Consider the following 23376-nt stretch of genomic DNA (forward strand, 5'->3'; position numbering starts at 1 on the left):
GACTCAAATAGTAAGTGAAAAGATCGTTTTCTAACACACAGCTGCTCCCTTGAATGTTACAAATCGGAAAAACACCAGGACCCAGAGATAACACAAGCGCCCCAGCCGAAGCCCCTAAAATCTCTGCCCAGGGTGGATGATCCGGAGCTCCAGAAGCTGTTGGGCTCGCCAGAATTTGTGCAGTACTTGAAAGAGCCCGTGATACAGCTCAACATACGAATAATAAACGAGATTCTCAACGACGTGTCGATAACACAGGAGTACAACGCAGAGGGACGGACAGAAATAGCTACACGCAAAATCAGCAATCTACGCAATAAAGGGCTCGAACAGAACGCGGCGTTCGACGAGTTCTGCAACCTGGTGTTGAATTTGCTAGGTAATGAGAGTGATAACCCTGTGTTATAGTTAAACAATCAACTTGCCTTTGAATTTGTTCTTCGGAACACCCTTGACCCCGGTCAGCTTGATGTGGAATAGCTTACCACCCTCGTCCAGAGGAACAGATCTCAGCTTGTCAGGATTGTCAAGATTGAGGTCTGCGGTGGTGACAAACATTTCGTTGAGCTGCGGGCCGCCCAACGTGACACAGCTGACTCTCTGCGCAGGGAAAGTCCATCTGTGCACAATGTCTCCCTCGGGGTTGACCTTGATGACGCTGGCACCTCCCCACAATGCAACATACAGATTTCCTGAGGCGTCGATGCACGAGCCGTCGGGACCCAGCTCGCCCATGATGCCGATCAGCGATCTGATTTTGGAAACAGGAAGAAACAGAGTTTCCGTGCTCAGATCAGGCAGGCCGGTGCTTTTGTCAAATTTGTACTTGTAGATGCCCTTTTCGGTGTCTGTCCAATACATGATGTCGTCATGCCAGTTCAGTCCGTTCGGACACGTGACGTTGTCCTTGATGATTTTGGGATGTTCCCAGTCGTCCTTCGAAAATTTGTAGAAGGTAGCTTGGTTTGGCTTTTCTGCGACAAAATCGCAGAACGTGCCGATCCAGAAGTTGCCCTCCGAGTCAATGGCACCCTCATTCGAACGCAATGGCACCGCCTTTTTGAAGTGCTCCTTTTCTGGGTACTTGGCCATGTACTTGAATTGCTTGGTCTTCAAGTTATACTGGCCTATGCCGTCTTCTACACCACAGACGTAGATGTCTGGGTCTTCAGTAAACGCAATGACACCCACGCTGGTGCTCACCTTGTACTCCTCCACCTTGTCTGGGTTATCCAGGAAGGCTCTGAGGATCTTGCCCTCGATGATATCCACCCAGCTTAGGGAGTTGTTATCAGGGTTGTAGGAGACCCCTTCTGATAGTCTGCCTTGGAAGTTGGTAAATTGCTGATATTAGTGCTTCTAGAAACTCAATTACGTACCTGAGTCACGTTTGTAGCCATCTTGAAGAGAAGAGATAAATAAGAATTGGTAAAGAAGCTTGAAGAGCAAGCAAACTCTTGCTAAAAGTCTGGGGCAGCAAGCGAATAATTGTAACAATAAAATTTATTACCTGGTTATTATTATTGATGTTTCGGTATCCTCCAGAAATTACGTCAATTCTGGCGCCACTGGTGGTGGTGCAGGGTTTGGGGGAGGATAAATTGTTGTTTAAACACACCAGCAGCCCGGAGTTCCCCAAAGACCAGCAGATACGGTTGCACGATCCGGACTCTCCAGATAATCCGTTGAGCAGACTATTGTCAAACCCAGACACCATTGAGCGCAGATTGCCGACGGTGCAGGTTGCGTCCGGGCTGGAACTGGCGCATGTGCTGAAAGAACACTCTCTGGACTCGGAGTATTGGTACAAAAACGACGACAAAAAGCATCTCTCTTTCAAGTTTAAATTCGCTGGATCAACGTTCCAGCTGCCCAACCACGTCGAACGAACCGAGGACGACCACAGTGCCGGGTCCGACGAGGCTGACAGTACCTCGCCCATCTCACCATTCAACCCCGACTCTCCTTGCTATGGATCAATTCTGCCCCTGGAATGGATCCAGAAATACAGAGAACTGCTGCCGTCTGTATTTATTGCCGTGCACGAAGTGGACGCGGAGTCGGACGAAAACGACAAAACACTAGCGCTGGAGCTCAACGATACCCGTGAGAAGCTGGCCAAGCACGGGATCAAGTTTGTCTGTCTGCTGCTCTGTTCGTCTCCCAGCACCCCGGAGCTGGAGGAAAGAGTAGCCACTCTGCGCAAAACAACGAGTCTGCCCTCGAAGACGGGCATTCTTGTGCTCCCGGCAGGCAGCCAGAAGGAGCTGGAGTCATTTGCTGGCGTGCTAATGGCACTGATCCGGCCGTGGTGCATAGAATATTACGCTTCGCAGGAAAAAAAGGTGAAGAGGCAGCAGCTCATGGACGCCTCATACGACGAAAAATTCTGGCTGGCGAGACAGGCGCTGAAAAGTGCTGTTCTAGGCGAGCTGAAAGGCGTCACCGAACAGAGCACGAAATTGATGGAATACTCCTACGAGAAGCTCATCGACGTGATACGCAGCATAAGTCTTGATACACAGCCAGAAAGATGGCAGGAATGTCGCTTGTTGCTGGATTTTGCCGGAATACACATAACACGCGGGTATCTCGTGCTGGAAAATGCCAATATGGCGTACAAGAAGTTTGACATCCATCTGCAGAACATTCTATCTGTGCTTCCGCCACGCTCTTTGAAATCGTATCCCGTGATTTCCTGGATCGCTCTGCAGTTGACCTGGCTCGCGCAACTGGTCGAAAAGTGTCCCGAGTCGATCGTCCCTATCGAGCGGCCGTTCCAGCAGCACTCGTCGCCCAAATGGTTTGGCAATGCTGCCGACGGACTTCCCATGCCACACGGTGGATACATATACTTGCAGGCGTGCTCTTTGGTCCACCGACGCGAGATCCAGGCAGCCAGCGGCGTCGACATCTACGACACATACATGGCTTTGAGTCCAGACGAGGAAAAGCAGTTTGATTACCATGGGACACGCGTCCGCCTGCTGTCGCACGCTCTGGAGCTGTTCACGAAAGCGAAAAAGACAAAGTTTAACAGGAGCGAGTCGTACGTTTACTTCCAGCTGGGAGAGGAATATTTTGGTATGGACAACTATTCGATGGCCGCAAATAACTTTCTGGTGGCTCTTTCTGTGTTCAAGAATGAAAAATGGAACCAGATCGTGGCTGCTATTTTGTTCAGGCTGTTCCAATGCTGTGTGAAGCTGGGAAATAATAGGGACGCACAGGTTCACCGGCTGCAGCTTTGCACGCTCGAAGACCGGTTTGTGGCCCAGTTCAGAGACGAGCTTGCGCAGGAAGTGCCGATCGACGAGCCTCTTGTGCTGAAGGAGCCGCTGTTTGAGAGTCACGTGGTTTTCAAACACCGGTCGGTCTCGCTCCACGAAAAAGTGCATTTCCAGCTGTATCTGCGCCCGCTGGTGAACAGTTTGGTGTCGGAGCTCATCGTAGAGCGCGTGGATATTGCATTTGCTGGAGACGAGTTCCAGATTGTCGTCGAGAACGACGCTTTGCCGAGCACGCCGTTCAATATTGTCCAGGACGGCCGTGCAAACCTTGACTTCTCTGACAGACAGGCCAAAGTGCTGCAATTCGAGCTTCACCCGGAAAAAATCGGCAAGTTCACGGTAGACGGCGTGCGCTTAGTGTTGCGTTCTGGCGCCCTTTCGTTTGAGAACCAGCTGGTGTCAGTGTGCGAATCGCGAGACCGACTGAAATGGTACAGGGCGTCCTCCTCTGGACTCAACAAGCCATTCGAGTACGATATTGTCAATGGAATGCAGAACGGGTTCGAGGTGATTCCAAAGCCACCCGAGGTTGATTTCCGCGTCAGCCACGCCAGCATCGCTTACAAGGGAGAAAAAGTGCCAATCACAGTCCACGTCGGCAATCTCGACGAAAATACTTTTGGTCTGCGACTTCATGCCACCGGGAAACTCGCCGCAACGTCTCTAAGGGTTACGTGGGGCGACGAAGCAGCGCACAGCACTAATTACCGTGTTCCTGAGCCTCTGAGGCCACAGGAATCCACAGACGTCGAATTGTTTGCGTATCTTCCGCTGGCAGAAACAGATGGTGACACGGTGAAAATCGACCTTCAAATCGACTATCTCATCGACAATAACGACAACACCGTAGTCCGCAAAACCAAGCCTCTGCAGATCCCGGTCGTCGACTTGTTTAAGACGAGTTTCAAGATCTATCCGTCTCTGGCGTCGCACATTCCGTCGCTGTTCGACGTGAGCGCGGCAGATGTCGTTGCTGTGCCGTCACATGACCGCTGCTGGCGCTCGAAGCTGGGAATCGAGAACGTTTCTGCCGAGGACGTGGCCATTTCCAACGTTTGCGTGGAGATCAACAAAACGACGCCGGAAACTGTCATGGAGACGACGTTCACAGACATCCCTGTCTCGCAGCTGAGTGCAAAAAGCATTGGCGACGGCTGGTTCGAGTTCCGGTGCCGGTGCGCAGACGGTGTGTTCAAACGGTCGATGGCGCTCGAGCTGTATCTGTCTTTTGATTACGTCTTGCTTGGACGGCCGCAAAGTTTGACAAACCAGTACAAAGTGCTCCTTTGGAAAGGCACGCTGCCACACATGGACCCACGCGCGCTGGTAAGCGTCGACGACGCCGAGGACGCGCTCCATGTGACGTACGTCATCGAAAACCCGACGTCGCGCATTTTCCAGTTCAGCACGACGCTGTCGACGAGCGAGAACTTCAAAATCCGAAATTACAGAAACCAGCACAACTTCTCGGTGCTGCCGTTCATGAAACAGGTCATGCGACTGCAGTACGAGCAGCTGGCCGGCGAGGAGTGGACCAAGTTACCTGAGTTCCGCATCTACGATCTGAACTACAAGATCTACCTGAACGCGCAGCCAACAAGTGAGCGGCTGCAGGCGCGCACCGACGGTCTGTATGTGCGCAAGTAATATACGGGAAATAGACTCGCAAATGCATTAAGTACCTAGTTGATCTTGAGCAGCTCAACATCAAAGATGAGAGTGGCATTAGGAGGAATCAGGCCTGGAAAGCCTCTGGAGCCGTAGGCCAATGGGCCCGGGATCGTCAAAATGGCCTTCTCACCCAGCGACAGCTTGGAGAACCCTTGTTCCCAGCCAGCAATCACCATACCCTGGCCGATTCTGAACTGGAAAGGCTTGTTTCTATCTCTCGAAGAGTCGAACTTTTTGCCGTTCTCCAGAGTGCCCGTATAGTGGACCGTCACCAGATCACCTGGTTGAGGGTATGTCTTGCCGTCTCCTGGAGCAATGGTTTGAATTTTCAATTCTGACATGTCTAGTGGCAAACGATATGAATTTATGATAATGTACAAATTTTCGTGGATTATTTTTTCCGCGCCGATCGTCTCACCGACGGCGTCGACGGCACCGACGACGCCCCGCCACGGGCTCTGCCACGCCCGCCAGGCGTGGCCTTCACGGGCGTGTCCTTGGGTTTGAAGCTGCGCGGTACGCTCTTTGAGATCGGCGTCTTGCGCTGCTTGCGCGGCGCCGGCGTCGCGTGCAGAGCTCGTTTTGCAGGCACCTTCTCGCCGCCGGCCTCGTCTTTGTCCTCCTCCTCCTCGTCCAGTTCCTCGTCCTCGGCACTCTCCTCGTCGTCCATGTCGTCCTGCACATCGGGCCCCTCGTTTTCGTCCGCCTTTTCCTCCTCCTCTGCATCGTTATCTGCCTCCTGCTCAATCTCCTTCTTCAGGTTCCGTCTCGTCGTGCGTGTGCGCGGCTTCTTCTCCTCTCGCATGCTCTTGCGACGCGTCTGCATGCCCTTTTTCTCCTCCTCGTCGCTGCTGCTCTGGGCAGCCATTGTCTCCTCTGTCTCGGCCGCCTCCTCCTTTAGCTTCACCCGTTTCTTACGCCCGCTTCGCGACGCCTTCTCTTTCTCCTCGCTCTCGCTCTCCTCGTCCGTCCGTGGCTTGCGCGAAACCCGTCTTTTTGGCGTCTTTTCGGGCTCGGCCTCCTCCGGCTTGTCCCGTTCGTCGTCGCTCGCCTCCGCTGGCTCCACCGCCACACGACGCCGCGTTCTCACGCCCTCCTTCGCCTCTGTCTCCTCCTCCGGCTCTGCTGCTGTCTCTGCCTTGTTACGTCGCGTGCGCCGACGAGTAGCCGGCGTCTCGGGCGTCTCCTTGCCGCTCTCAGGCTCCTCGCTCTTTACCTGCGCCTCCTTCGCCCTCGACTCGTCCTTTGACTTCCGTCTTGTCCGCGACGCCAACGAATCCTCGCGCTTTTCTTCGTCGCCTACCACCTCGTCGCTCTCGTCCTCGTCCAATTTCTCTAGTCCCTTCAGATTATAGTACTTGTTTAGCTGCCGCGTCACATCGCTCTTGGTGACACTGAATTGGGGAAACTTCTCGCCCAGAAGCTTGATTATGGTTGCATAGCTCGCCTCCCGCTCTTCGCCAAGCGGTTTGTGGTAGCATATTAGATTTAGCAGATACAATGTCTGCTCGCGCGTCCACTCCATCGTGTACAAAAACACAAGCCAGAATTTTTTTCACCGTCAATTTTTGGGGTTTTAGGAGAGGTCTCCGGCGGAGGTAGGTTTCCACGCCACACCAGCCTACAAAGCTGTCTGGTCCGTCTACACAATTCTCAGCCCACCGTCCGATCCAAGTAGTCCGTGATATTCTCCAGCATCTCCTTCTTGGTCTTGGCCTTCGGAATCAGGTTTGCCTTCGAGTTCACGTACACCTTCAGCTGGTCCGCGGTAAAGTCGTTCATCTGTCCAAGCTTGTAGGCTTTGAGCACGATATCGTCGGTCAATAGCATGGCCTTTTTGTCCTCACGTGTGGGCTGTATGTTCAGCTGCTGGAAATTGTCCACTCTGTTCAGCTCTGCGCGCACCGCCGCCACTAGTAAGCTCAATTTCTTGGAGTCTTTCAACCGGTTGCGTAGCTCCATGCATTTTTTCTTTAGCTGGTCCTGGCTATTGATCATCTGCTGTTTCTGTATTTCCAGTGGTACCTGCGGATCGTAATCAACCTCACGCTGCAAAAGATGGTCTTCCAACACCTTGAAATACCACTCGACCTGCGGGTTAGGTAGCGGCTTACATATGTCTATTATTTCTGTAACCAGGTCTTCAATCTGATTAGGGAAAATTGGTGCACTCGGCTCCATCTGCAGCAAATATCCGGGTAGGCATCGGATGTCGTCTTTGAAGGGGAGTGGGATAAGCGCAAGGCCCTCAGGGTACGGTTCTATGCCGGTGGTATACCCCAGAGAAGCAGCGGTGGGGACCAGGTAGTACGATGCGGGGGCCTGGTTTTTGCGCGTGGACCCCCACGCAAGAGCCATTTTGCGTTTTGCTGCGAGTGTCTGATACAGCGCCGAGAAAGAACGACGTGAGTGCGTATACTGTTCTAAGTCGCTTGGAGTGACCAGCGCGGGCGTTCCGATCGCATAGTGGTGCACATAGTACTCGATTTTGCGGAACCCGACAATCTGCAGCACAGGTTTGTTCTCGTTGTCGAACGGCTTTGCTATAAGGTCTCTGTTTAGCATAGCATGCTGGTCGTTAAAGCCAATAGTGGATACAACGTGGTCGTCATCGACCTTGGCGCCCGTAGCGGTGTCCAGCTTCACTGACTGCGACTCCACGTACCGGTACGTGCCGTTGTCGTCGAAAAAACGGTAGGGGCTCTGCAACCGAGGCTCTTTGAACAGTGGGCATCCTTGGACAGATATCTTGATGTCTCTTAGCGCCATGGTGCATCTGAAGGAAGTGCGTCTGAGTTCCTTGGTCCGCAGAATTTTGTCTTCCACCTGATCGATATCCAGCTTCTCGACAGCGGGCCGGAACTGATCAAGAGTCTCAAATATAGTCTGATACTCAGAAAGATCGAAGTCGGGCTTGTTGGCAAGCAGAAACGGGGTGATATTGATTTTTTCCAGACTGAGGTCGTTGAGGATGTTCCAGAGGGTGATTTTGCGCGAGGTGTTGCCGTTAAAGGGCCGATCACAGTCCGAGAACAGAAAGATGCGACGGACAGTGTACGGTTTGGTGAAGCGTGGGGGGGCCACAAAGTTGTCGCGTGCGACCTGCAGCATGCGGGCAAGCTGCTCCCCATAATTGATTTCCGGATTTTCCTCGAGCATCTCCACAGAGTCTCCATCAAACTGCTCTACCGTCTGCAATTGGTCGATACTTATATCTTGCAGTTCGAAAACGGGCAGTATGCCGTCGACCGACGCGTCCTTTCTGCTGCAGTTGAAGATGAAGCACCCGAGCCCCGTGTTGGGCTGTGTCTTGGCAAGGTCCCTAATCAAACCGCCCACACAAGACATGATCCTAGCCACATGGCCACGTAGCGTGGGAGTCAGGTGGAGCGCAAAAATAATGCCCTGGTGCAAATCCTTCTCGTCGAAATCAGAGCTCATGGCAAAAACTGGTCCCTCGTATAATTTTTTGCCGCATTTTTTTTTATCTTATTATTATTCTTTATTATGGGTAAACTTTTAGATCTCGTGCTCCATCCGGCCGAGTTGAAGGCCGTTATACAATTGTAAGCTGCTTCCTGCTCTCTATCCACTAACCCACACAGCAAATTTTTCAGACATGTCGAAAACCCACTGGATCCCAAGTCGCAGACTCCGTCCGAGGCCCTGTGTTACAAGATGCTGGCTCATTGTTCGCGTTCTTTTGTCGCCGTGATCATGGAGTTGAATCCCGAGCTACGCAATGTCGTTATGCTTTTCTACCTGGTTTTGCGGGCGCTCGATACGATCGAAGACGACATGACGCTCGACACTGAGCTGAAAATTCCGATGTTGAGAACTTTCGACTCGAAGCTGAATCTCAAGGAGTGGACATTCCACGGGAGCGGGCCGAATGAAAAAGACCGTATCGTTCTGGTCAACTTTGACAGTATTCTGACCGAGTATCATAAGCTCCAGCCAAAGTACCAAGACATCATCAAGGACGTTACGCGTAAGATGGGTAACGGCATGGCTGATTACGTGGTGAACGAGGAGTTTAATTTTAACGGCGTGGCCACCGTGAAGGACTATGACCTGTACTGCCACTACGTGGCAGGGCTGGTGGGAGAAGGGCTCACGCGGATGATTGCGGCAGCAGACTTTGGACACCCTGATCTGGCCAACAAAATGTACCTTAGCGACTCCATGGGTCTTTTCCTGCAAAAAACGAATATCATCAGAGACTTCCGCGAGGACCTGGAGGACGGCCGGTCTTTCTGGCCGAAGGAGATCTGGGCCAAGCACACAGACAAGCTCGCCAACTTTGCGAAGCCAGAGCATCTCCAGGAGGCTCTGAACTGTAGCTCTGAGCTCGTGCTCAACGTTCTGGACCACGTCAAAGACGTCCTGGTGTACCTTTCGATGGTCTACGACCACTCCACATACTGTTTCTGTGCGATTCCGCAGGTGATGGCCATTGCTACGCTGGCCCTAGTGTTCCAGAACCCGTACGTGTTCCAGAGAAACGTCAAGATCAGAAAAGGAGAAACGTGCAGCCTGATCCTCGAATGCAGAACGTACCAAGGCGTGCTCAACGTGTTTTCCAGATACCTCAGGGTGATTCATCACAAGTGTCCGGTTTCTGATCCGCTGTATCTCGAGATCGGAATGAAATGCGGCGAGCTCGAACAGTTTATCGAGGAGCTCAACCCTAACCCAAGCCATCTGCCAAAGGGTCTCGAGCCACGCAAGACCGTGTACTCTGAGCTGGCCCAGACGAAGATCCGCAAGGACGCCGATTTGGCCAAGAGTTTGTGGAGAGAGCAATTTGCATGCAACGCGTCTCTGGCTCTTGTCGCACTGTGTGTGGTGACCTTGCTATCTAAAACCTACTAACAGACTATAATATCTCCCATTGTGAGTTTCCGTAGTCCGTCGCGTAAAAGTATTCCGGGTGGTCTGGCAGCCGTACGTGGACCAGAGCTGTGCGGTGCTGGCGACTGTCCAGCGTGCTTTGTATGTGCTCGAGCGGCGCGATCATCTGCATGTCTGGCCTTTCTGCAACCAGCTTCAGTTTGAGATCGTTCGTGCTCTCGGACACGTGACTCAGGTACTCGACGCACTTGTCTGGCAGCGCCCGGCGCTTTCTGATCTCTGCAATTGCAATATACAGGGTCTCGTGCTCTGTGCCGCTCGCGTGACACTGCAGAAGAGCCAACACGTCTTTATCGGACAGTGGGATATCTAGCCGTGTGGCCAGCTCCAAAATGTTGAGACTGCACAGTTTAGCAGCATGTTTGGCTGCTCCCTCAAATAAGACATGGAAATGGCGGTCTTCGAGTAGATGCTGCAATTTATGTCGTGCCAAATAGCGAAGCACAAAAATCATGCTACCAAAATGGCCGCAGAAATAGATCGAGCGCAGCGCAGCGTACAGGGCCAGCTGGATAGTCCGTGGCTTGAGCCCGGCAATCTCGTTAAAGTGCTCTTCTATCTCCTGGTAATTGTTTCTCGCAAAAAGACTGTCTTGGAACATTCTGGGCGCCAGCTCGTCGTACGATATCGGGATTTCCAGCTCGTCGAGGAATTTCCAGCTGTATGTGGGTCCCAATAGGGATGCCGCCGTGGTTGCCACGGGAACCTGTGCCTCCTGGTCATGTACCTTCAGAACCACGTCGAACGCTCGCTCGAGGTCGTTGTTTTCCACGAAAAGCCGGCACAGCCCAAGCAAAAATTCGCCTGTAAACTCTGTATCTGCTATGTCAGCATACACGGCCGCGACGACGTCGTAGTTGTTATTTTTGAGGGCAATGGCCGCCAGACTGGCGTAATTGAGAGGCGTCAGCATCTTCGATGGCAGGTTCCGCAAAATAAATAGGATTGTCTCGGTGTCGTTTCTGTTGCTTGCCTCGATCAGCAGCGTGATCGCATACAGTCTTTCCATATACCGGGGGTCCGCCAAGAGATTGGCGCGGCGGAATTCCAGCACGGCCATCTCGTAGCTGCCGTTCAGCAGAAACCCGCGGATCTTGTATCCGCGCGCAAGGTCGGGCGCCTTCTGTTCGACATATGTGAAGAATAAATGGTTGTAGTATGGATTATTTTTGCGCAGGAACACCTTTAGTGTAAAATCCAGAAACCCTGCTGCCACGTACTGGGCCTCCTGCATCACTCCGTACACTTGCGGGAGTCTTTTGTGCAGCGATTCCTTGGGCCCCAGCTCGGCGAGTTTTTTGAACAGCGCTGTCTTCTGGCTCTTGGTGGCCCTGGGCAGCGACATAATTTTTATTCAAATATTTTACGGTATTTATTTCTCCACATTTTTGTGCTATTTGCAAGCTGTCATGTTTGCATCGAAATGGCCGCTCAAAAGGCGCCCAAACGGGGTTCTGAAACGCTGGACGTACATCCATGTGTTTAATCGCGATATGAAGCTCAAACAGCGCGAACGGGCCGCCCGCGACGAGGAAAGCCAGATGGTGGAATATATCAGGGACGAGGTTGCAAGACGCACAATTGAGCGGCTGGCGTTCCTGAAAACGCCGTTTTCGACAGTCATGGACTTTGGCTGCAACGCGGGCAATTTCGAACGCCAGCTGTGCGACGTCCGCCCCGACGACGACAAGCGATGGCGCGACGACAAAAACCTTGTGCGATCTAAGATCGAGAAAATTTACATGGTGGACTCGTCGCAGAATATGCTAGATAAATATAAAAGTGCCCCGTTCAACTCCATGCTGAACATTGAGCGCATCAACACAGACGAGGAGGCGTATTCGCACCCGCTACTGATGAAAAAAGACATGTTCAACGTGATTGTGTCGAACTTGTCGCTGCACTGGATTAACGACCTGCCGACGGTCTTTAAGAAGCTGTACAACTCGCTGCAGCCGAATGGGTGCTTTGTCGGGTCCATGTTTGCCGGCGACACGCTGTTCGAGCTGCGCACGGCGCTGCAATTGGCCGAGATGGAGCGCTGCGGCGGTCTTTCTCCACGTGTGTCGCCGTTCGTCGAGTCCTCCGACGTCGGCACCCTGATGCAAAAAGCCGGCTTCCAGATGCTGACGATCGACGTCGAGGAGATCGTCGTGGAGTATCCGGACGTGCTGGCGCTCATGAAGGACCTGCAGCTGATGGGCGAGTCGAACTCGATCCTGAGCACGCCGCCTGCTCTGCGCAAGGACCTGCTGATCGCGCTGCAGCCGATCTACCACGCCATGCACGGCGACCCACGCACGGGCAACCTGCCGGCGACTTTCCGGTTTGTGTTTATGATCGGCTGGAAACCCGGAGAGAACTTCCCGCAGCCCGCACCACGCGGCAGTGCAAACGTGAATTTGAAAGATGTGCTAAAGTGAGTCGCACTCAATCTCCTGCAGAGCTTCCAGGGCAGCCAGCCGAACGCTTGCGGTGGGATGCTTCTTGCTCAGCCACGTCAGCCGTGCCACACAGTCTCCCTTCGTGTCTGCCGGGTCTGCAAGTGCCAGCTGGACAAAGACGCGAATAGCCACCGCGAGCCGTCCTGGGTGCGTTTTACCCAGCGTGAGGTTGTACACACGCACAAAGATGCTCCGTGCAGCAATCTCTGCTGGCAGCGGCAGGTTCAACTCCAGCGCATTGCACAGGAAGCGTAAGCAGGCGTCCTGTGTTTTGGTAGCACGCTCTATGCGGCTCTGTGCGGTGTCTAGCGGCTTCAAAATAGACAGAATGTCGCTTAGCACAGTTTTCCTGTCCTCTAGCTGCTCCCAGGCTTGGAAAAACGCCAGTAGCGCCGCGTTAGTGGCTTGTGCCAGGGACTGCTGGGATCCGGCAGAAAAACAGTAGCCTTTCCAAAACTCGCGAGAAAGCTCTCTGTCCTGCACGACATGCGCACAGTAGATCCTCATGAGTGCCTGGAAATGGTCCACGTCGGACTCTGGCGGGACGAACTGCCACTCGTTGAGGTCTGCCACAAGCTTCAGCGCCGCGACACGCAGCCGCTCCATGGTTTCGCCTGCTATTCGCAGAAGCTTGCTGTTGATGAGCGCGTGATTGCCGAGTTTGTCTCTGTTGGCCTCAATCAGATCCATTGTTGCCGACCTTACGAGACTTCCGACGTCGCCGCGGTTAGTGACCGTGTAGTCATCGAGGCATGCAATAAGAGTCTGTTTTTGGTGGTCAGCCACGTCGTGGCGGTGCAGATACTCTGCGAGCGACAGAATGAGACAACTGCGCAGCTCGGCATCAGCATGCCCCGTCACGAGTCCCAGCACGTCGTTAACTCTTGTTTCCAGCCAGTTTGCATGTCCAACAGCGCGCGCAGCCACCAAACTGCCGGTTTTGATATAGAGCAGCCATTTCGTAATATATTTTTCTGGTAGCACGAGCACGGCCGCGAGCTCGCAGAACCGCTGCGAAACCTGCTCGCTGCTATTTCTGATGACGTTGAAAACGGTTTCCAGCTCGTGGTCGTTGGCAATAAATCCCTCGCGACACAGCACCGTTAGTAGATACAAATACTCCTCGCCTTTGTGGAACGGGTCTCGATGGAAGTCGAAGGTGAAGTCCTTGAAAAGCCTGTGGTACTTGTCAGTTTCCACTTCTGTTGCATCCTGAAGCAACTCCGCAAGTACATAAAACCGTCCTGGCTGGAACTTCTCCTGGAAATATCTTTGGATCAGCTGTTTATCGCCGAGTTTTCTTAACGTGCGTGCTGCCCGCGTGCGAATCTCATAATCTCTGTGCAAAACGGCATTCTCCAGCGCCGTCTGGATCTCTTTCTGCAAAAGTCCCAGCTTGCAAATGTCCAAACTCAACGCAAATGCCCTGTCGAGCTGCCCGAGCACCGTGTAGTCCAGCGTCTCGATCAGTTTCACCTTGAGGCTGTGCTTGTCATTGCGATCGAAAATCTCGCCGTGGCGGCCGACTATCTCCTGCACACACGCCGCGCTCGCGCGCCGCACAATTAGCTCCTTGTCAAAACAGCAGCAGAGCACCAGGTCGCGGAAAAATGCCCGCCACAGCTCAAGGCCCATCTGATCAGTTTTGTACCCCTTGGCTAGCGACCAGATGATGAAACACGTCGCGTCGCGCACATTCGATCCGACCGCATGGGTCACGCGGTACTGCTCCAGGAAAAGCGTCTGGTGCAGCAGAGTGGCCAGCTCGGGCAAGAACGCCGTGTCCAGCTGTCTGGTGCGCGCCTGCTCGCCGATGGCCAGCAACACGCCGTGGAAGAGCTCGACGTCGATCGACTCGGCATCGACGCGGCCGTCGGCGGGAAGCTCGAGCTGTGCAACCAGCGCACCCACCACGTCGTTACGCAGCTGTTGCGGGAGCAGGCTTGTGATTTTGGCCAGCTGCTTCGCCACAGAGTACCGGATAACCGTGCTGGCGTCCCCGACAAAATCAAATAGGTAGTTGAAGATTTCCTCGACGGCGTCGTAGTTGCCCGTCCGCACGAAATGGACGCCCAGCTTGCCGAGGTTTTTCACAAAAAACCGCAAACTCGAGGCGTTCGGAGTGTCCAGTTGGTTCGCAATCAGCACCAGCAGACGCTGTCCAAAGCTATCAAGCGTCTGTGGGGCGCACAGCCTGAATAGGTGGTTTGTCGTTGTTAGGAGGCCGAGCTGTTCAAATACGCTCTTTTGCTCCCACGCGAGCGAGTTGAAGTTCTCGGCGACGAAACTCTGCAATAACGGTGCGCAGTCAGCACGTGAAAGTAGCCGCGCCAACAGCAGCGCAGACGCGTCGCTCACCTTACCGCTAGACTGGAGATATTTTCGAGAGAGATCAAAAATGGCTTTGGCAAGACCAGGTCTGATTTTCTCGAGCGGAAAAGGCACCAGAACCAGGATCGACAGCCACGCCAGCAGGAAAAATGTCTCCTGCCACTGTGCACTATCAGAATCGTCTAATTTCTCCACCCTGTCAAGAACTGCCGTCAACAGATACAGATCGCTTGTCAGACAGTTGGAGACCACCTTGATGCCTCTGATTTTGGCCAGATGGTAAAATATCACACCAATGTGCTCCCCACATGTCAGCTCATCTTCCAGCACTTGACGGTACCGATTCACCAAACGGCCCACAAACGAACGCAACTGCGAGTCCAGAAGCTGCGGGTTTGGCTGGAACTGTTCAATCAGACCCAGCAGCGCCTTCATGTCACGTGGGTCAGCCATCTGGCCCCCACAAAGCGTGCTGTCAAGCCGCAAATCGATTTCCCGCAGAAGCCGGTCCGCAAGCTTCGAGATCTGGACGTCTTCCATGTATTTACAATGTTTTCATTTTACATGAATATTTACGTGCACAGCCTTGATAGGAGAAACACGGGGGCCCCAGTATAAACGGGCGAAGGAGAAAGATAAAGGCGGTTTTAGAAGCAAGACGTGGTGCCTGGTAATACAAGGCTCTTTGCATGCCTCACTCCTCCAGATTCGGCTGCCCCCGGCCAGGTTCTGGCACCTCTTCGATCCGCTCGAGCTGCATATCGAATTGGTCGCTGCGCAGCGCACGCAGCCCGCTATCCAGCTCTTCGAGGCCGTCCACATCCCTCTGGTCTACAGTCTTGTAGAGCAGCTCCAATTTGTTCATCCAGCGGTGTGTGCCCTGGTACGCGGTCCGCGGGACGGTAAACTGGGCAAGCTGCAGCTGCGGATGCAGTGTGAGCGCATGGACCGTGTCAAACAGATGCCAGGCGTCTTTCTGCGAGCGTGGATTGGGCACGAGCCGGAACGTAGCTCGGAACAAACGCATGTGCTGAGAAGCTCTGATGGACACTGAAATAATTGCGCAAAATGGCTGCGCCGATCGACGCGCCGCCACGCAGTTTCTATAAATTACTTACAGCGTGCTAAGCCTTGGCCTAATCGTGGCGAAGCAGCCATGTAGCGCCCTGCATGGCTAAGCATCTATCAGGAGTATATATTACATGTTTGCACGGAAGGGGTCAAACGCTTGGAAACGTTCGCGACATCACGTTAAAGCCTGGGATCTGCACTTTTTATTTTTGCAACGCACTATAAAAAGGCTTTTTTCGATAGAGTTTCAAATAAAATGAATTTCCTCTGGTTAGCACTGCTGGCCACGGCTTTGGCCGACAACGCTAACAACAACAATAATAACAACAACAACAACAACAATAACAACGCCCAGCAGACGCAGCAGACCGCGGCGGCCGCGTCGACGTCGGTGTCTTCGTCGCGAGTCTACTCGGATGAGTACGGAGTGCTGCAGTTCCAGAACTTTGGGTTCGAGGGCTATTTCTACAACGTGAAGAGTATCGACTCGAGCTCGAACGACTCGTGCACGTGCGAGATCAACACAGACAAGCCGGCCAGTTTTGAAGGTGCGATCTCGCCGCTCAACAACGAGGTCTCGGTGCACATCAGAGGCCCAATAAATTTGCAGAAATTCGGATACTATGTCGCCGACGACTACACCTACGGCCAGACCAACGGCTCTTGGTCGCGGCTCGCATACTACGACTCCGACGACCTCACCGCAGACAACGTGACGTTCCTCGGCAACGTGGGTGAGAATGTCACGTGCCTCGGAAAAGCACTCGACTACGTCGACTCTGACGGCGTGTCGCCCGCTAGTGAGAGCACCGTGCTGGGCAACGTGACGCTGCATTCCAACGAGGAGCTCATCATCATGTCTAACGTGTCGTGCGGCGACTCTGGGTTCAGCAAGGACTGCGGTGTTTATAGAGACGGCATCCCGGCCTACCACGGCTACTACGGAACCACCAAGATGTTCTTGTTCCAGTTCCGCGCGCCTGAGGAAGACAGCGTCAGCGAGGACACCGCGTCCTACAACATGCCCGCCATCTGGCTTCTGAACGCGCACATCCCGCGCACGGCGCAATACCCGACCAACGCCAACTGCTCGTGCTGGAGCTCGGGCTGCGGCGAGTTTGACATTTTCGAGATCCTCAACACCACCGAGGCCCTGCACTTCTACTCGACGATCCACGACTACCAGGGCACCGACGACATCGAGACGGGGCTGGCCAACGAAGGCTACCTGGAGCGCACGCCTGGCGCCGTCATGATGGGCGGTGTGGTCTTTGGCAGCGACGGGACTGCAACGGTGTTTCTATCAAACTCCACCGCTTTTGACGAGACCATCAGCAACTCCGACCTCAACAGCTGGATCTCGAATGCGGAAGAGACCGAGTCGGAGCACACCATGACGCTGTCCTCCGTGACTAACACTGTGAACGGTGCGGGCTCGTTGGAGAACGATTGGTGGACTCTGGGGCTCCTGGCTTTTATGTGTGTACTATAGACTAACAAGGAACACAGGTACTAGGGCATAGAGAATTTGCGATCCGCGTTTTCCACCAGTTTCTTACGTAATTTCAATCGCAACTTGTTTTTAATTTCATCATGTCTGACTGGAGCGTTGATCCCGACAACCGGCGCAAGCTGCTGGCCCTGCAGAAACAGGGCGACAACAAGAAGTGTTTCGACTGCAAGGCTCCGAACCCGCAGTGGGCGTCGCCCAAGTTCGGCATCTTCATCTGTCTGGAGTGCGCAGGCGTCCACCGCGGTCTTGGGGTGCACATCTCGTTTGTGAGGTCCATCACGATGGACCAGTTCAAGCCAGAAGAGCTCAGCCGCATGGAGAAGGGTGGCAACGCTGCGTGCGCGCAGTATTTTGAGTCGCACGGCCTGGACCTCTCGCTGCCTGCGCAGCAGAAATACAACAACTATGTGGCCGAAGATTACAAGAGCAGACTAACGAGCATCATCGAGGGCAGGGATTTCGTTGAGCCTGACCACAGCGGTGAGACTCTGCCTTCCAAAGACGCGCCATCCTCCAATACCAGGAACTCTGCATTGCCAAACAAGGAGCACAACGAGGCATACTTTGCCAAGCTGGGCCAAGCCAACGAGTCGCGTCCAACAGATCTGCCTCCGTCCCAGGGCGGCAAATACCAGGGCTTTGGATCGACGCCTGCGCCGGCTGCACAGCGCGGTTCCAGTCTGTCTGGCTTCACGTTCGACGCCCTGCAGAAAGACCCGTTGGGCACGTTTTCCAAGGGCTGGGGCCTGTTCAGCACGACGGTGGCAAAGTCTGTCAAGGAGGTTAACGACACGGTGATCCAACCCAGCGTGAAACAGCTTGCAGAACAGGATTACGCACAGCAGGCAAGAAGGGCCATGGAACAGTTTGGACAAAAGGTCCAGGAGACCGGACTGACGCTACAACAGCAGCTCGAAGGGCAGAGGGCCGAGGGAGGCAAGTACGGAAAGCTGTTTGACGGTCTGGGAGAGACCGACAACAAGCCTGCTCCTGCTTTTGGTCTGGCCAGACCTAAGGAGAGAACCAAATTGGATAGCATGGGCAATAGTATTCCATAAGCCAGATTGCCAGTATACACGTTTTCGGTGTCTATAAATTGTTTAGAAGCTTCCTGACATGTTATTTCACCAGCTATTAGTTACCGGTCTTGGTTGAAGCGGAAGTATGTTTTAGGGAAAACGCGCTTGTGCAAAGATGTATTTTTTTCTTTTATCTTCGTCTTTTGCCGTTTGTGGAATCTCATTGAGGATATATAAAGCTTAGGCGTTTTCCGTCTTGCCAATGAGTCCTGCAGTCACCCAGACCACCACGCAATCCGACCAGATCCCGGAGTCCATCAAACCGGTCACTTCTCGTGGATACGCCCTTACAGAGAGGGGCGTGCACAACATCTCCAAGGGAGCTCCCCCTCCCTTCCCTATTCCTGAGTTCGACGACCCATACAAGAAGCGCGAATGGCTCCTAGAACACATGGCTGGGGCCTTCAGAGTTTTCGCTCGCAAGGGCTACACTGAGGGAAGCGCGGGACACATCTCCGTCAGAGACCCTGTGGACCCAAGCACTTTTTGGATCAACCCGCTGGGTATCCATTTTGGTCTTCTCAAGGCCAAGGACATGGTCCAGGTCGACGAGGACGGAAACATCATTGGCGGAAACAGAGTGGCCATTAACGCTGCCGGCTTTGCTATCCACTCGGCTCTGCACAAGGCCAGACCAGACGTCAACGCTGCCTGTCACATGCATTCCGTGTACGGAAAAGCGTACTCTGCCTTCGGCAAGCCGCTCGAGATGATCAGCCAGGACGCCTGCAACTTCTATAAGTCACACGCTGTATACGCAAACTTCGGTGGTGTTGCCATCGAGGCCAAGGAGGGCCAGGAGATCGCTGCTGCTATTGGCGACGGCCATGGAGCCATCTTGCAGAACCACGGACTTATCACTGTTGGCTACACTGTGGACGAGGCCGCATACATGTTTACGCTGATGGAGCGCTGCTGCGAGTGTCAGCTTCTGGCCGATGCCGCAGAGAACCAGGGCAGAAAGAAGCAGATCATTGGTGACGAGGAAGCAGCGTACACTTATCACATGAACAGTGACAGAGAGACCCTTTACATGGAGTTCCAGCCTGATCTTCAATGGGAGATTGCTCAGAACGACGACTTTTTGAGTTTTTCGAAGCCAAATAAATAAACCTGTGCTTAAACTTAATTCATTATAATTTTATTTATTTTATTTATTATGTCTGATTTCGATATGATGGACATTGAGGACCGACGAAGCAGCGTCGGGTCCCAGATTGCGAGGCCGGGCCAACCTACTCCCAGTAGCCTCGTTTTAATCTTCGATACTAATTTCCTGCTCGATCATCTCCCGATAGTGGACGGCTTTCGTGGGGTGCCAGTGCCCCATCAGCTAATTATTCCCAACCAGGTCATTAAGGAGCTTGACGGGCTCAAATCATCCGACTCCCACGTCTCTGGGGCAGCGCGCAGGGCCATCGACTGGATCTACGGGTTTCTGCACAACAACGACCATATCTTGCGGGTTCAGCGACTACACGAGAGAATTGACCGCGAAGCCGTCCAGGACGACGCTATCCTGGACGCCTGTCTATTTTTCGGGTCAGAGAACATGGTTGTGCTTTTTTCCAACGACAAAAACCTGTGTGTCAAGGCTCTGGCCCATGGCGTGCTTACTGTGTCCTACCGTAAAGACATGACCTTGCAAACGATCATTGACCGTCTGGTAGCAGAGTTCTCGCGGGTCAATGGCGACGTGATGGAGCTCGAAGTGGAGAGGGACGACAGACAGGTCGCGGCGGACAATGTCTACTCGCAGGTACACACTCTTGTCGTGGAGGCGATAGAGCACGTACTAAGACAGGAATTTGGAGACGATTTCGACATGATAGACTACGACCCTTCGAAACAGCATTCGTTGCGAGACTGTTGCTACACACTGAAACACTACAGCGTGTCCACCTTTGGGAACTACTTCCGCAACGTCGGTATCAATCCGCTAAAGTTACTCAAAGACAAGCATAGCATAGCAGAATATTCCAGCAAGCCTCAGTCGGGCGAGCAGCTGTCCGAGTTTATCGAGTTCTGGATCATCGTGTTGGAGGGGCTGTATAAGAAGCGCAGTAGCGAGCAGAAGGGGGCATTAAAGATGGTCATTGATGCGTGGCGCAAGACGGCACAGATGGCATGATGTATATATAGTACAATAGATTAGCGGGTTCTTCTCTGTTTGATTGGGAAGTTGTAACTGTGGTCTCGAAGTCGTTTTTTCGGGCTGGTTTCGGGGACCGTCGTCTGGACGTTCGGCTTGCGGCGTTTGGTCGGGTTAGCAGGCTCCAGCTCTGCGTGCGCTAGAAATAGATTTTTCAGGGCCTGTGCCGATGACATGGTGGACTGCTTGAAGTTTGACACAGTCTCGTCCTTTATTTGTCTGGACGATGTACCGAGCGAGTTGCGTAGCGTGCCAGTCTGTAGAAAGAGACGCTGGATCTCGTCGCTCTGCAAAATAGCCTCGTCCTGCTCCAGGGTGTTGCCCAGATAGTCCTGTGCGATGGAGGCAGCGAGTTTCAGGATGATTTGGTTTTTTTTGTTGAGCTCGTGAGCAAGGCTGGCAACGAGACTCGACTCGAGCGCGCCCAGCCGCGCCACATGGCCAAGAAACTGTTTTCGAGCCGACGATAGCTTATCGTGTGCCAAGCGCGTCAACGGAAACCGGAATTCGAGATCCGGCTTACAGAGGGTCACGAACCCGGGCTCTCTGCGCAAAATAACGTCGTGTAGATCTGCGAGCTTGGCAAGAAACGCGTCGATTTCGTTTTCGCCGCCGATTGCTGCGTCGTTCAGCGCAAACAGCCTGTCGAGCTCCATCCGGCTGGCGCACTCGTACGCTTCAAATTGATCGCCATCGGTCACCAACAGGGTCACATTCAACGGGGCCGTCGCGGCATGGACACCTAAAAAACTGTATGTCTCGTTGGCAACAGGAACGAATACGCTGGGAAACATCTTAACCATCTCCTTTCCCTCGCCCCGGTGCGCACAGCCGAAAATAGCATGCTTTTTTTCATTTGAAAAAATTCGCACCCCATCCAGCCGCCGTCTCGGCCTGCTCTCATTTCTTCGGCTGTGCAAAGGAAAAGAGTTGTCCATTTCTCAAATTCCCAACACTGTTGTTTTCTTTTACTCACTACTTAGACCAAATGTTTACCAGAGCATTGAGAAAGTCCATTTCGAAGACTGTAAGTGTGTCCACGTCAGCCATTGCCTTTCTAACGCGTTAGTCGCAAAGAAGATTTTTGTCCATCCATGAGTACAGATCTGCTCAGTTGCTCAGATCATACGGTGTGCCCGTGCCTAAGGGAGATGCAGCTACCACTCCACAGGGCGCTTACGAGATCGCCAAGTCGCTCGGCACCAAGGAGCTGGTCATCAAGGCCCAGGCTCTGACGGGAGGCAGAGGTAAGGGCCATTTTGACAATGGCTTGAAGTCAGGTGTCAGACTCATTGAGACCCCAGAGGAGGCCAAGGACCTCGCTTCCAAAATGATTGGCCATAAGCTGATCACCAAACAGACTGGTGCTGCCGGGAAGGAGGTTACTGCCGTCTACGTTGTCGAGAGAAAATACGCCAAGCGTGAGGCTTACCTGTCTATTATCATGGACAGGAAAAACCAGTCCACTTTGGTGGTGGCCTCATCGGAGGGTGGTGTCGATATTGAGGGTGTTGCCAAGGAGAACCCTGACGCCATCAAGAAGTACCCTGTGGACTACAACCAAGGCATTAGCGACGAGCTGGCCAAGCAAATTGCCTCCGGACTTAAATTCTCTCCAGAGGCAGTTCCAAAGGCTGCCGATACCATCAAAAAACTCTACCAGATTTTCAAGGACAAAGATGCCACTCAGATTGAGATCAACCCATTGACGGAAACGGTCGACCACGAGGTGATGTGCATGGATGCCAAGTTCGGATTTGACGACAACGCTGCTTTCAGACAAGAGGAGGTCTTCTCTTGGAGAGATCTGACCCAAGAGGACCCAGACGAGGTCCATGCCAGCAAGTTTGGCCTGAACTTCATCAAGTTGGACGGCAACATCGGCTGCTTGGTCAATGGTGCTGGATTGGCTATGGCTACCATGGATGTTGTTCAGTTGTACGGTGGATCTCCAGCTAACTTCCTCGATGTTGGTGGAACTGCCACTCCAGAGACCATTGAGGAGGCTTTCAAGCTGATCATCTCCGAGAAGGGTGTCAAGGCCATCTTCGTCAACATCTTCGGAGGTATTGTTAGATGTGACTACGTTGCCGAGGGTCTGATTGCTGCCACCAAGAACCTGTCTTTGACCATTCCTGTCGTTGTTAGATTGCAAGGTACCAACCTTGACATCGCCAAGGAACTCATCAGCGAGTCCGGCTTGAAGTTGTACTTGTTCGAGGACCTTGACGAGGCCGCTGAGAAGGTTGTTGAGTTGGGAAAATAAACAGCTAGCTATGAATTGATTCTTAAATTACTGTACACTTCTTTTATACTCATACACCACCCAATCTTCCTCGTCTTCCAGCTTTTTGCTCACCAAAGCGCCTCCGAGTCTGAGAGCATTTTCGTTTGTAGATTTTGCTGTCATCTGCACCACGTGCGCCTTCTTCTTGTCCTCCGACATCATATGTTCGTCCAACTGTTTATTCAATTCTTTTTCTTTCTGCTGTTTGCGAGCCTTCATTTCGTCAATGTACTTGAACGAGGGTCTCAGCTGGCATGTCTTCGTAACAGGGCTGAGATGGAGTTCTCCTTCAGACACACGCCCTACATAATATCCGTTTCCGTCCACTAGCACTCCCTTTAGCGTTTGGTAGTTAGTGCCTCCCCATTTGGAAGCTTTGCTCTCATCGTAAAAACGTGAGGTGTCAGTTGGTATGTCCATTTCCAGGACACCGCTAGCGGGCTTAAGTCGTGTTTGTGATATTGTGCTGTATTTTTGGACTGTTGGTTGTTGGACCATCAGAAGGGGCGGCCCGTTAATGCGGATAGGAATTTCCTTGATAACGGGATCAGACATAAAATAAAATAAATTCAAAAAAAATTCAGGTTTTTTTTTTTTTTTTTTTTTTTGAACTTTTTTTGGAAA

At 52.9% G+C, this 23376-nt stretch overlaps 15 protein-coding genes across 15 annotated transcripts; 8 read left to right on the plus strand and 7 right to left on the minus strand.

Annotated features, from left to right (window-relative positions):
• Positions 1 to 41: 41 nt before the first annotated feature.
• Positions 42 to 1456, minus strand: OGAPODRAFT_17469 (uncharacterized protein). The gene is made up of 2 exons (XM_018355139.1): positions 1380 to 1456; positions 42 to 1344 (listed from the first exon to the last, which is right to left on the minus strand). Exons 1-2 carry the CDS (start codon positions 1398 to 1400, stop codon positions 409 to 411), a joined length of 957 nt encoding a protein of 318 aa, XP_018208785.1. The 5' UTR covers positions 1401 to 1456; the 3' UTR covers positions 42 to 408.
• A 388-nt stretch (positions 1457 to 1844) lies between these two features.
• OGAPODRAFT_17470 (uncharacterized protein) lies at positions 1845 to 4970 on the plus strand. The gene has a single exon (XM_018355140.1). The coding sequence runs from the start codon at positions 2292 to 2294 to the stop codon at positions 4935 to 4937; it is 2646 nt and encodes an 881-aa protein (XP_018208786.1). The 5' UTR covers positions 1845 to 2291; the 3' UTR covers positions 4938 to 4970.
• OGAPODRAFT_103418 (uncharacterized protein) lies at positions 4942 to 5316 on the minus strand. The gene has a single exon (XM_018353175.1). The coding sequence runs from the start codon at positions 5300 to 5302 to the stop codon at positions 4973 to 4975; it is 330 nt and encodes a 109-aa protein (XP_018208787.1). The 5' UTR covers positions 5303 to 5316; the 3' UTR covers positions 4942 to 4972.
• A 36-nt stretch (positions 5317 to 5352) lies between these two features.
• Positions 5353 to 7899, minus strand: OGAPODRAFT_95951 (uncharacterized protein; the record flags this gene model as incomplete). Its single annotated transcript, XM_018357848.1, has 1 exon — positions 5353 to 7899. Exon 1 carries the CDS (start codon positions 6484 to 6486, stop codon positions 5353 to 5355), a length of 1134 nt encoding a protein of 377 aa, XP_018208788.1. The 5' UTR covers positions 6487 to 7899.
• On the minus strand, positions 5586 to 8405 carry OGAPODRAFT_95952 (uncharacterized protein; the record flags this gene model as incomplete). Its single annotated transcript, XM_018357849.1, has 1 exon — positions 5586 to 8405. One exon carries the CDS (start codon positions 8400 to 8402, stop codon positions 6615 to 6617), a length of 1788 nt encoding a protein of 595 aa, XP_018208789.1. The 3' UTR covers positions 5586 to 6614.
• Positions 8406 to 8466: 61 nt separating this feature from the next.
• On the plus strand, positions 8467 to 11184 carry OGAPODRAFT_17472 (uncharacterized protein; the record flags this gene model as incomplete). Its single annotated transcript, XM_018355141.1, has 2 exons — positions 8467 to 8527; positions 8567 to 11184. Coding segments are annotated over 2 exons (1331 nt in total), but the record flags the coding sequence as incomplete, so codon positions are not given.
• Positions 11185 to 11341: 157 nt separating this feature from the next.
• Positions 11342 to 13296, plus strand: OGAPODRAFT_17473 (uncharacterized protein). The gene has a single exon (XM_018355142.1). The coding sequence runs from the start codon at positions 11369 to 11371 to the stop codon at positions 12296 to 12298; it is 930 nt and encodes a 309-aa protein (XP_018208792.1). The 5' UTR covers positions 11342 to 11368; the 3' UTR covers positions 12299 to 13296.
• OGAPODRAFT_78177 (uncharacterized protein) lies at positions 11342 to 15808 on the minus strand (the record flags this gene model as incomplete). The annotated part of the gene is made up of 5 exons (XM_018356425.1): positions 11342 to 12624; positions 12662 to 15175; positions 15227 to 15317; positions 15349 to 15700; positions 15769 to 15808. 5 exons carry the CDS (start codon positions 15806 to 15808, stop codon positions 12604 to 12606), a joined length of 3018 nt encoding a protein of 1005 aa, XP_018208791.1. The 3' UTR covers positions 11342 to 12603.
• Positions 15809 to 16142: 334 nt separating this feature from the next.
• On the plus strand, positions 16143 to 17126 carry OGAPODRAFT_41473 (uncharacterized protein; the record flags this gene model as incomplete). The annotated part of the gene is made up of 1 exon (XM_018355417.1): positions 16143 to 17126. A coding segment is annotated over one exon (984 nt), but the record flags the coding sequence as incomplete, so codon positions are not given.
• Positions 17127 to 17314: 188 nt separating this feature from the next.
• Positions 17315 to 18392, plus strand: OGAPODRAFT_103427 (uncharacterized protein; the record flags this gene model as incomplete). Its single annotated transcript, XM_018353177.1, has 1 exon — positions 17315 to 18392. The coding sequence occupies one exon, from the start codon at positions 17315 to 17317 to the stop codon at positions 18290 to 18292; it is 978 nt and encodes a 325-aa protein (XP_018208794.1). The 3' UTR covers positions 18293 to 18392.
• A 72-nt stretch (positions 18393 to 18464) lies between these two features.
• On the plus strand, positions 18465 to 19465 carry OGAPODRAFT_17474 (uncharacterized protein). The gene has a single exon (XM_018355143.1). It carries the CDS (start codon positions 18516 to 18518, stop codon positions 19422 to 19424), a length of 909 nt encoding a protein of 302 aa, XP_018208795.1. The 5' UTR covers positions 18465 to 18515; the 3' UTR covers positions 19425 to 19465.
• A 103-nt stretch (positions 19466 to 19568) lies between these two features.
• Positions 19569 to 20423, plus strand: OGAPODRAFT_41777 (uncharacterized protein; the record flags this gene model as incomplete). Its single annotated transcript, XM_018355424.1, has 1 exon — positions 19569 to 20423. A coding segment is annotated over one exon (855 nt), but the record flags the coding sequence as incomplete, so codon positions are not given.
• Positions 19673 to 21339, minus strand: OGAPODRAFT_95959 (uncharacterized protein). The gene has a single exon (XM_018357850.1). It carries the CDS (start codon positions 21266 to 21268, stop codon positions 20465 to 20467), a length of 804 nt encoding a protein of 267 aa, XP_018208797.1. The 5' UTR covers positions 21269 to 21339; the 3' UTR covers positions 19673 to 20464.
• Positions 21340 to 21499: 160 nt separating this feature from the next.
• On the plus strand, positions 21500 to 23161 carry OGAPODRAFT_17475 (uncharacterized protein). Its single transcript, XM_018355144.1, has one exon. The coding sequence runs from the start codon at positions 21796 to 21798 to the stop codon at positions 22729 to 22731; it is 936 nt and encodes a 311-aa protein (XP_018208799.1). The 5' UTR covers positions 21500 to 21795; the 3' UTR covers positions 22732 to 23161.
• OGAPODRAFT_95961 (uncharacterized protein) lies at positions 21500 to 23307 on the minus strand (the record flags this gene model as incomplete). Its single annotated transcript, XM_018357851.1, has 1 exon — positions 21500 to 23307. One exon carries the CDS (start codon positions 23305 to 23307, stop codon positions 22759 to 22761), a length of 549 nt encoding a protein of 182 aa, XP_018208798.1. The 3' UTR covers positions 21500 to 22758.
• Positions 23308 to 23376: the final 69 nt, after the last annotated feature.

This window comes from Ogataea polymorpha (assembly GCF_001664045.1).
Source record: "Ogataea polymorpha strain NCYC 495 leu1.1 chromosome Unknown OGAPOscaffold_7, whole genome shotgun sequence".
In the NCBI taxonomy this organism is placed as follows: domain Eukaryota; kingdom Fungi; phylum Ascomycota; class Pichiomycetes; order Pichiales; family Pichiaceae; genus Ogataea; species Ogataea polymorpha.